At 33.6% G+C, this 11,878-nt stretch overlaps 1 protein-coding gene across 1 annotated transcript; it reads right to left on the minus strand.

Moving 5' to 3' along the window:
* Positions 1–3,571: 3,571 nt before the first annotated feature.
* Positions 3,572–10,638, minus strand: LOC111380350 (AP-4 complex subunit mu-like). The gene is made up of 13 exons (XM_023003888.1): positions 10,457–10,638; positions 9,065–9,159; positions 8,459–8,662; positions 8,062–8,178; positions 7,809–7,937; positions 7,058–7,184; positions 6,754–6,857; positions 6,547–6,651; positions 6,207–6,301; positions 4,489–4,576; positions 4,329–4,389; positions 4,161–4,234; positions 3,572–3,848 (listed from the first exon to the last, which is right to left on the minus strand). The coding sequence occupies exons 1-13, from the start codon at positions 10,512–10,514 to the stop codon at positions 3,750–3,752; spliced, it is 1,356 nt and encodes a 451-aa protein (XP_022859656.1). The 5' UTR covers positions 10,515–10,638; the 3' UTR covers positions 3,572–3,749.
* Positions 10,639–11,878: the final 1,240 nt, after the last annotated feature.

Here is an 11,878-nt window from a genome sequence, read left to right on the forward strand (position 1 = left end):
CGCATTCGATTCGTCCCGGTAGCGATCGCAAGATGGCGCGGGTAACGCGTTTCAAAAGGACGGAATAGCTTGCGATAGGGGACACAAGCAGATTCGGCAAGGGATGTAGGTCGACACAGGCTGGGGATGCAAGTAGACTGTTTTGGGGCAGAATGCAGGCTGCCTAGATCGTGCAGTTTTTCAGGGCATTAATGAGGTTTTTGTAAGTCCCGACCCAGCCATTTTGAGAGGAAAAATACATGGACCTGCAGCCTGATATTTTGAGGATGCAAGTGGACAACTTGCACAACTTGTCCACTTGTGGGCCACTTGCAAGCTAAGCGCGAGTTGTATGCAAGCTAAGCACGAGTTGGCAAAGATATTATCAACATGCAAGCTAGGTGCGAGTTGTATGCAAGCTAGGCGCGAGTTGGCGACAACTTGCATAAGATAATCCACTTGAAGACAACTAAGGACGAGTTGGCGACAACCAAGCACGAGGTGTAAAGTGGAAGGTTAAGGAGGTTTAAGTTTTCTATAAATAGAGAGGTATTCTCATTTGTAAATGGTATGGAGTAGAGGTTAGAAAGTGCAGAGAATATAAGAGTGAAGAGAGTTTATTCATTAGAGAGATTGTAAAGTTTTCCCTTTCATATATACAAAGAAAGTTTCCCGACCTTACTTGTTTTTCATATATCCTTTACTTCAAAATTCTCCTCTCAACGTGGGTATAATTTAGCCTCCTTGGTTAAATTATTTGTGAGCGTGAAAAAGCTGACTCAACGTTTTCTCGTGAGGTGCAGGAATTGTAGAACGTTAAGGCCGCACGATTCTAGTTGTTCGGGTGTAACAAAACTAGGCCCTTGACATTAGGCCTTAGATAATACTTGGTCTGCTAATATGCCTGCTAAAATAACCAAACTAGAAGAGATTACTTGGAATGCTATCTTTTTATACCTTTTTGAAAATGTGATTAGAATCATTGGTGAAACTAAAATTGCGGCTGAACTTTGGACCAAATTACGGGCTCATTATGTTACCAAAATTGTTCCAAATATATGCTATTTGTTGAAATAGTTATTTTCCTTTTAAGTGGATAGATTTACAAAACTTATCCAAGATTTAGCCAACTATGATGAAAAAGCTTTCAAAAGATTAATTGGTTGTGATTTTGTTAAACTCCGTTAGTGACGGACATAGACACTTCAAGATGCCCTTGATCTACGATAAAGATGAAATCACTACTGATGTTATAATCATTGCCCTTAACAATAGAATTTTTGAGATTAAATCTAAATCTAAAGATAGCCAAAACAAAAGAAATTTATTAGTTAAGGGTAGGAAAATTGGTAAATCTAATTATCACTCTAGAGGCAATAATGAGTTTAAAAATAAATAGGGTCATAAGAATAAATCTAAGAACAAGGCAAAAGGTAAAAATATGTTACTATTGTGGTAAAATGGGATATTTTATTAAAGATTGTTTTAAGAAACAAAATGATTTAAAAGAATTAAAAGAAAAGAAGGTTGATGAGGGTAATGCTGTGTTAGCCTATGATAAACAAAATTTTGAAAATGATTTGGTTTTGGTTCATATGGAAAAGAAGCATACTCAAGAATGGATTCTTGACTTTGGTTGTTCTTTCCGTATGTGTTCAAATAAAGTTAGCTTTTAGAATTTGAAAAAAACCAAGGGAGACAGTTTACGATGGGAATAATATGAAATGTAATATAAGTGAAATAGGAACAATTAAATTGCAACTTGAAAATGGTAAGATTCTATTTCTAAAGGCACCAAATTTGTTCTTGGCCTTGAAAGAAACTTAGGCCGTGGTTGGTTTGCCGTTTTCGACCCATTTTTCATTTTCCGTTTTTGAAAACGTGGAAAACGCATTTGGTCCGTCGTTTTCGAAAACTCATTTTCGAAAACGAGTTAAAATTTATAACTGAAAACGCAAAACGGCTTTTTATCATTTTCAGCGTTTTCAGTTATAAATGTCGAAAACGCTCAAAACGCGGAAAACGGGCCGTTTTCGGGGAAAACTAAAAATTGTTTTAAAAATGAAAATGCAAACCAACCACTACCTTAATGTCTCTAGGTATGTTATATGATATGGAGTTTGACATTAAATTGAGTCAAGGACACATCAAAATCTTTAGGGACTGTGACTTGATCACTTCTACTTCAAAGAGACATTTTCGTTATTTCCTTGGAGCTGTTTATTTGCTTGGTTTCACAGCAGTTGTTTTTAATGATAAATTCAGATTAACAAAGTTCTGGCATGATAAACTTGGTTACATTGGTCAAAAAAAGTTTACCCCCCCACCCCCCGGTTTGGTCCCCATTTAGTGTAAAATTTAATGGGTTTAATGTTTTTTTGAAAAATAAGTGGTTGAAAAAGAGGAAAAAAATTTTGGTTTACGTGTAACATTATTTATGGAAGATTGTATGGTGAAAAATAGAAGAGAGTAAAATGAAATATAATAGAATGAAAATTAATGGGGGTCAAACGGTATCTGAGGTCTTTACAAAATGAAGAAGTGTTTGAAAAAATTCACGTTGGTTAATTTTCTCCCCGTGAACAATGCAAGATTGGTAAAAACAAGTCAAATTACCTTTTCCTTCAAGAATTCATAAATCTAAGCAAATTCTATAATGCTTGCATGCTGACTTAAGGGTCTTGCTTCTGTGACTACCCCATTTGGTTATAAATATTATATGTTGATCATGGATTATTTATCTAGAAAAACTTGAGTGTTTTTATTAAAAACCAAAGATGAAATTTTTAGGGCCTATTTGGTTTGTGTTTCAACTTTCAATATTGAGTAGATTTTCAATTTTTTATTTCGAGGGTCTGTTCCAAAATTGTCAACAATGCATTTTATTTCTTATTTTGAAAATTATTTCTCGAAACAGAAAAATAGAAAACATGTTTGATTTGCAATTTTGAAACAAAAAAAAAAAAAAAACATGTTTGATCTTTATCCATTTAAATAGTTTATTGGAATTTTTATGCAAATAATCATTAAGCCTATGTTTGGCCCCAACTTCTTTAAAAATCATTTTTTTCAAAATTCATTTTCAACCACATTCTTTCATAAAACAATCATACACATAAATTGAAAAATTTTCCTTATTTTTTAATTGCATATTCTCCAAAAACATACTGTTTCAAAACTCTTTTTTTTATTTTTTCCAAAATTTTCATTTAAAATGGAGCCTAAACAAGGGCTAAGAACTGGTACAATTTTTTTTTTTATTTTTTAGAAATTTTATAATTTTATGTTTTTGGAATTTTTAATTTTTAATTTTTTGAATTTATCATTTTTATTTTCTAATTTTTATTTTATTTTATTTTATTTTATTTGTTAGAATTTTATATTTTTATTTTTAAATTTTTTTTTCTAAAATAAAGTGCATTTATAAAATCTAGTCTTCCCCTCAACCTATCATTCATTGTACATTGTACCCCCAATGAACTCGTATACGTAACTAAAATAGGATAAAGTCACACCTTTATCACATCTCTGACTCACTGAGTCATAATACACCATTATGCCATCATCAAAGCAGACAAGGACAAAACAAGTCTTCGACTCTCAAATGCAAATTGGATTTGATAAATGAAATAGATATGATTGGAAGTAACAATACAATTTCGAAATAACACAAACTCTAGTAAAAAAGTTCCTCTTCATTATCACAAAGTTCAAGTCCAAAAAGAAACTCAAGAACAAAGGAAAAGAAAGGGCTTTGTATACGTGACAAATCATATACGAGCAACATAAGAATTGGCCTGAGTGACATATCTCACCCAGCGATATGGGTTGTAAGCTTTTGTTTTCTTGGCGATCTGTAAATATTTTACCTGCAAAATGCATAAACAAGTTGAAACTTGCACAAGAATATTGGAAAATTAACAAAATCACTGAATGTATTCACGTGTATTTCTGTCTCTATCATCTCCTCTCCGCTGCCTCTCTTTCTAGAGGTGAAATTGAACAGTAAAATCATATCGAATGTTCAATTTAATCTCTTCCACTTATTTTTGTTGAATGTATTGAAGTTTTTGAGACGTAAAACATGTATATATGCCGACTCATACTGAGATCGTATTTTGCAGAAACATAGACCTCTGACAATTTGTTTTCAGCTGAGCCATTCAAAATGAAAACTTTACCTGAAGCCTTGAAGGATTATACATAGGTATGGTGAAGGTCATGCTGACAGGTCCAGCTTCCTTTATGATATTTCCTATGTTACCAAGCAATGATCACATTACTGGCCAAAAGTATAGGATAGCACAACAAATCTCAATAATAGATATTTCAAGACACTTCAGTCATACCATGCAACTCCTGTGGAAACGTTAGCTTCACCCGTAAAGTGTGTTCAGACTCGCCAACAATCTGTTGCATATCACACCAATTAGCAACTTCTTAACTATGCTGGCATTAAAATAAGTTGAATCTAGAGACTAATCAGCCACGAAAGAGCAAGTATATTGCCTTCTTCAGACTCCACTCAAGCCTCTTGTTTGATTCCTTGAAATCAGTCCTCTGTCCTACAGCTCCAGGTTCCAATTCAAAATTAACTCTGAAATTCAACGAGACAAATGCCCACTCCTTAGTAATTAGTATAACAAACAAAAAGCCATCAACAATACTATAAAAAATCACTACACGAAGAATGGCTAATATGGTTCTGCAGTCCCACTAGCATTCTTCCTTTCCTAAAACGTTTGAGTTGATAAAGTTGTCATTAATAAGGTCTCAAGAATTCATATCATAATGGATAGCAGCATCTTTAGACTGAATAACTTTAATAACAAATGCAAATTCTTCGTTCTTCCCAAGTACAGTTAGGATTGATGGACATAATTGAAATAAGTGTGACAACAAGAAAATCAAATCTAGATGCATTTGAAGGAAAATTCTCAGAGAAACTTTTAAGCATCTGGCTTTATGCTTTGCGTGAGAAATTCTACATTTGCTAATTAATAGAAAAATCGTTAATGAAGATTGGAGATGAGGTTGAAGTAGAAAGAGATAATGGTGAAAAATGTTGATTAAAGCTACCTTACCCGCATAAAAGCACTAATGAAGGCTTCAACCTATATGTGACTTTGAAAAGACATTCTCTGAATTCTATGAAGATCATGGTAATGTATCAAATCTAAGAATTCGGTCATAAGAGCAATCTATGTTGTACTTAGTTTAATAGAATATCTCATAGGACATCCTCGTCCAATCAAGATTCTGGATTCTCAATCATGCACTCACACACCTCCATGCATAAGAGTGTGACTAATATGTGTTAATATCCTTGAGGTCATGACGTGATTAGGCATAATAAACCATATTACTTCATACATAAGACCATGGTGCCTCATCTAAGAATCAGATAATCAAGCTTAATGTCAATGTTTTAAAAAGCATTAAAAGGTACTTACAAGGGATGCCTTTGAAAGGCGAGGATGTATTGAGGCGTAATTATCAACATAGACACTTAAAAATCGTAACAAGCATTAAATTTTGTTAGTTTGGTAATGACAAAAAATCCTCTTTCTGTGTTAAGCGTGAGAACTTACCAACTATAGCTCTAATAATAGTTTTTACTCTCCCAAGATTATTAATCCTTAAAGAATATTAGACAGCCCTAGGTGCCTGCTGTACATTAGCAAAGTATTAACCATTTTAAGAGATGAACTTTGGATTTTTGTGGACGTGTTAGTGAGCCTTGACTGTTTATCGTCTGGCGAATGACTCATCTTCATAGGGCTGATTTCAGCATATATATGTAATATTTTGCATGGCGACAAGCCTAGCCCAAAACGCTCATGCAGGACTCTTAATTGTGTCAGTCCCTTTCCAACCAATTCTTCTATGCTTTGCCAATTGCCATATGAGTATCAGACACTTTTGTACTTAAACGTCTTTACATAATTTTATTGACAGATAGCGTCATAGCTTTAGCCAAAATATTCCTAAATGCATAAATATATCAGGAGTAAAGCAAATCAAATTACTGATCAATTTCAATGCTAAACAAAATAATCAAAATAAATTCAAAAAACAAGCCACTTATTCATAAACTTCATGTGGGACTAATATTTTTCATATCCCATCCCATGGAGAACACTTTTTGTTCTGCTCAGACTTAAAAATTGTCATGGAACACCATGAAAAAGGGGTTCAATGGGGGAACTGACAACATAGAGCTTCACCTGGCTGTGTATGTTGGAAGTGGCATCTCTATTACAATTGTATTAGCAGTGACACTTGAAGGAAACTCGGCACGGATTTTCAGGATCACTTCAGCCTAAATACAGAAGAGAACAAAATTTTGGACCAGTTTGCAAAATCCTTCAGAAAGAGTTATTAACAGATAGATTGACAGTCTAGTGGGCACTATAGATGTGGATATATACCAGAAAAACCAAAAATTATGGTTTTGTTTGTTCCCATTCTATTCATACCATCATTGTCACAAGTACAAGCTACATTTACACTGAAAATATTGTAATGCATGATGAAGCACCTAATTAAGGGGGAAATGTGATATACCTTATAATTTCCAGATTCTTCAATCAAAGTGTTAATACGAAAAGGAGGCTTGAATTCCTGGGTAATCCGGTAATTCATGACAGGAAATTCACCATCCGGAGGTACCTAACATGCACAAGAGTAGGTAACAACAACATTATGAGTTGAGAGAATCTGAGAAGACCAATCAAATGGATCGCAAGCCTTGCACAATTTTGAATCACCCACCAGAGACAGGGTTCTGTCTACATCAAAACTATCCAGATGTACAGATTCATGGAAGTTGCAATCATCCAAAATTACTGCTCCTGACCCAGAAGAACCACTATAATCTGCACAAAATTTTGATAAGTACTGGTTTTTACATCTATCAGAGTTGTATATAACAATTACAAGAAATTGAACTTCGAAGATTGTCAAATATTTATTCAGAATAGAGTTCAAAGGTCACACAAGTATAATATAATCCACATCAAATGCAAACAATATCATTTCAGTGGAATAATTCTATATAGAGGAACCATGAGAATACCATAAATGGACCTCCCGCCCCTTCCAATTGTCAGGTCATCATTAAAAGCTAATCTGATTTCTGGATTTCCACTTAGATAACTCTTCATTTGAATGGTACCATCAATTTCTGAAGTCAATATATATCCCTGTCAAGAATTATTTTCATCAGTTATGGTGAAAGCTCACTTCTTCAAGTGATGGATATACAGAGAATACACACAACATAGATTAAAGGCATCTAGACATAATTAGTGATCAAGAATATACATTCAAGTGAGATCACACCCACATTATTTCTTCGTTTGTCCTAAGCAAACAGCTAAAAATAGTTGTAATGTAGTCAATATATAAATTCATATGCATATAACTGCCTGTCCTGATGTTCGAAGGAAATGCCATATAATTTTCAGAGGGCAAAAACACTCTTCTTTGTCCAAGAAATATAGCAGTTGAAAAAGATAATAAACAAACTAGCAAAATTTTGCTCGTTACGCTAGTCTGCATCATGAAACCTTCCTCGCCCAATTACTAAAGAGATATATAAGAGCATCATAATTCTGGAGATGCATCGAACTTAAAATTTGTTCTTCACATGCAGATCATAATACAAGATTCACTGCATCCCATTTTTACTACTTAACTAATTATCAAGGAGAAAGACGTGGTCCTGCTACAGCCAAGGAATTAGTTTAGTCTGTATGAAGAATCTATAAGGCTGTAACTCAGATTATGGATATTTGTCATTCAATATGTAATACACAATTACTCACACTAGCGCTGAATGTGACACTTATTTTCTCAATTACATCCACAAAGATTTCCTCCCTCTTCCTACCCCCAGGTTCATGTGCCACAACAGATTTCGTAACAGCTGTCCCTGGCATTCTTGTGGTTCCTTGCTGCAAGAATTAAAGTTGCAAGCATCAGTAATATCACATATAAATCTTACTTGTTAACTAGTTTTACAGAGGTTAATTCTACTTGCATTCTATTTTATGACTACAGTGTAAACCAACTTGTTACCATAAATAAAGATGCAGGACCAAGGGATGGCAAGCGTCCAGCATCAACCACAATTGGCTCATTAAATATGTAAGACTTCAAGAGTTCAGTAGATGTTGTTTGAACATAACCAAAATCCTGGCACAAGGGGAATGTATACTGTCATCTTAGACATGAAATAAAAACATTAAGAACCTATAGAATAGCTTACAGCTTTAAGAGTGAAATAGAAAGAAGAAAAATATCTATTAAATCTTCACGTGTTGCTATACTTTTACCTAAACATTAATGATGAACTATAAAGTGCAAAACTTCAATGGAGGACAGTTTATTGAATGATGAGGTTGATTGTGTGCTATGTGCATCATGCTGGGGGAAAATGTGGAATCCAAATATCATACATTTGCATTATACTTACAATAACTTCATCAAGAAGCTCATAAACAAGCACAAAATTTTTTCGTAATGACTCTTCACTAAGAACACCAAGGTAATCTTTGATTACACGAGCAACCCTTTGTAGAAGCTCCAAGACAAGGGAAGGTGGCAGATTATTCCTTGTAGTTGCAACAAAAAGCAGGCCAACCACCTTCACATGAATGTAGTTTACACCATCCAAATTCTGAAAATATCAAAAGTAGTAGCACTGTTAACATATACAATTCATTACTGCAAGTCATATTTCTAAACATTTTATTGACTATTTAGCACAGTCACAAAAGGAAAGACAGAGAAAATATCAATAACTAGGAGCAAAATTTCTGGTTGATCACATAAACGCTACAGCAAGAAAGCCAAATTTGATGTATCTAGTTTTGAGGTGCTAAAGAAAATGAGCACAAACAAAAAATTACTAGCTTTAAAACCAATTTTAAGAGCTTCTATACAAAAGTCTTGGCCAAAAAGGATTCAAGTGGCTCATGAGCCACAAATATGTTAACTTCTTTATCAATATTATGATAAAAATATTATCAAAGAAAATGTAAATTAGTGCCTTGCAGTTTCAATAGCATAAAATGCCTACAAAGACAGGAGGTGCTTCCTCTTTGCCATCTTCTTTCCAGAACTTCACTTTACGGAAGAATATCTCTGCACTTCCTTTCTGTATATCACCTCGATCTGCATTTTTGAAATAATATAATCAGGAAAATGTTAAAATTCCAGAATACATACGAAGAAAGCGTTCAATAAGCAAAAAAAACCATATCAGGCCTTCTACACCTGCACATCCTAGCTAACTCAAATCAGGCAGAGTTATGTGATCAACTTTGGATATTATATTGAGTAATGTTAAATGTCTTATGGATAAGAAAAGAAAATCAGATCTCAAAAGGATTAGCAAGGTTAGGGGGAAAATTTAACAGTAACAGTTAACTGAATGCTCATTATCAGGACAATTTTGAATAAACGATCTCCACGCTGGGAAACCTTTTCAATGTCCTTACCTTTTTGTACTAATAGAGCCTCATTAATCACAATCTTCAAAATGCCATTAAATCATCACCTTTATCAAATATCCCAAACCGTGAAGTTTAATCAATATCACCACAAGTGCCCCCGCCTTACCAACCCCCAACCCAGCACAGATGGCTTTTGCAAAAACAATGAAAATCCCACTGTAGAAAAGGGGAAGGACAGGTATGTTACGTAAGTTACAAGAATTTTATTAAATATAATATAATTCACAAGCTCAGCAGACATAATTAAGGATTCAAACTTAGTCTCTGTAAAAGGAACAATCACGTAGGCACTACTGAACCAACGAGGAAAGTCGCTAGCTAAGGAGTTAGAAACAAGCAAGGCTCAATTTTTTTATTTTATTTATTTATTTATTTTTGGTAGTTCGGGAAAGAAGCAAAAACTTTGTACATTTGGAATCAGGAAATACTCTCATCCAAAACTCGAAACAAAATCTTCACCTACTGAAGTTTCACGCTCATAATCCACTAAATCTATACATTGTCAGTTCATTTAATCTCAAAATTACAAAAAGAACGAAAGTGAATCTTTCGTTGAACAGACACCTGATGTAGCAAGTTGCTAAGTTATAAAACGAAATGCCAGATCGTCATCTTTTTGCATCATAAATACACGACTGAAACTGCAAGCTAATATACCATACGTTGGATAACATACAGTAAATAACCCTTAAAGTGAAAATGAAATAAATCCAAGCAAGTAAATTACGACAAGATAAAATAACTATCATTACGCAAGCTGTAAGTAAACCAAAGGGAAAGAAAAAAAATCGCATTGATTATCAGGCACGACAAAGTTACGAAATTAGATAAAAGCTGCCGTGAAATTAAGCACACTGCCGAATCAAAATCAGAAACCCAATTGAACTAATTGAAGGAATGACTTTCAATTGTACAGGATCTGATATTAACATGGAATACATATATGCGGGACTCACAATCTCGGAACACTATGTTGTCGCCTCTCTGTGAAAGCACGAAGAACTGAGAGATCATGATTACTCGCTCCACGTGATTTGAGCACTGCACCGGAGCAATTATAGATTCGAATTGTGTTAGAGAGTTCGGTCGATCAGATTATAAGTGCTGTAAAATGTGAATGAATTTGTTTGTACCGTCGAATTTTGGGAGGAAATAAATCAATTAAAACAAATTTAGTTAAAAAGTAACTTTACACACAAATGGACGATTTTACCCTTCAACATTTACAAACGGTTTTCGAAGGCCCCTCTAATTGATCGACCTTTGAAAACTGGGGTACTTTTAAATTTGACCAAGTCAAAGGTTCAAAATTCCACTTTGACTTTGAAAATCTTGAATATTATCACATCGACCTCTTATATAGTAAAAGACAAAAATGTCCTTAAATGTATTATACAATTACAAAATAATATATTGTTGAAAGGACTTTACTACCCTTTTAATTAATAATTGAAAACCAAACACTTCTCAACTTATAAAACTTCAAAACGAGCTTCCAACACAGAAAAAACTCCCATCTTTCATTTGTTTGAACCTCAAAATCTCAAAAAACTTTCAAACGTTGAAACCGGAAATTTTTTTCATATCAATTACTTCAAATCGGTAAGAATATTTACGCATGACTAATTTCATTTTCAGTAAATTAGTGTGCGTTTGAATGGAGAAATTTTATTTCGACATAGTAATAATTAGTATAATTTTTTTTAACAAATCTTACCTATCAAAAAAAAATTTGAACAGATCAATAATTTTTTTCTTTAGAACCGTAGAAGAAAAAATTCATACGCAAAACAGTCAAACAGTCGGCTGTCTGGCTTTTTAACAGCCAATCAGTCGACCGTAATAGGCGACTGTCGACTGTTAAATAGTCAAAGAGTCGATTTTTGTACTTCTATTTCCACAAAACCGATTGTTAAAGCTGTTAATTAATTAATTAGTTTTTGTTGGCACTGATTTTTTCTTATAATTAATAAATGAAGTTGATTAAATAAATAAACATATGAATTTTTTTTGTAAGTTATTAAAAAAATTATATTTCCTCATGCATATATGATAATCTTCATCTGTTATTTCGGTGATTTCGAATTGAATGAAAATAATTGATGGGAATAGAGATGGACGAGTGACATATGTGATTGTATTGCAATTCTCATTACAGAGAGTACATATGCTCAAAAGTGTACCACAATTTGCAAAATAAGTTGAATGTCGATCAATCTCAATACGATATGCAATTGAGATATCTATTCAACGGTTATGGGGATTCATCCATTCCGATTCCACCGATATTCGTTACTAATGATGCTGAATTGAATTATCTATTAGAATTAAATAAAATGCATTGGACTCCGACTATTCTTGGTGTGACTTTAGTTACG

The sequence above is a fragment of the Olea europaea genome, unplaced genomic scaffold, assembly GCF_002742605.1.
Source record: "Olea europaea var. sylvestris unplaced genomic scaffold, O_europaea_v1 scaffold213, whole genome shotgun sequence".
In the NCBI taxonomy this organism is placed as follows: domain Eukaryota; kingdom Viridiplantae; phylum Streptophyta; class Magnoliopsida; order Lamiales; family Oleaceae; genus Olea; species Olea europaea.

What these genes read in the sequence shown, in the direction of transcription:
- LOC111380350 (XM_023003888.1), bottom strand. Translation starts at nt 10,514, where the DNA reads ATGATCTCTCAGTTCTTCGTGCTTTCACAGAGAGGCGACAACATAGTG. An exon ending in AGGAAGCACCTCCTGTCTTT is followed by an intron (nt 8,663 to 9,064) that starts GTAGGCATTTTA and finishes TGATATTTTCAG; the next exon opens with AATTTGGATGGTGTAAACTA. An exon ending in AAGAATCTGGAAATTATAAG is followed by an intron (nt 6,302 to 6,546) that starts GTATATCACATT and finishes TTCTGTATTTAG; the next exon opens with GCTGAAGTGATCCTGAAAAT.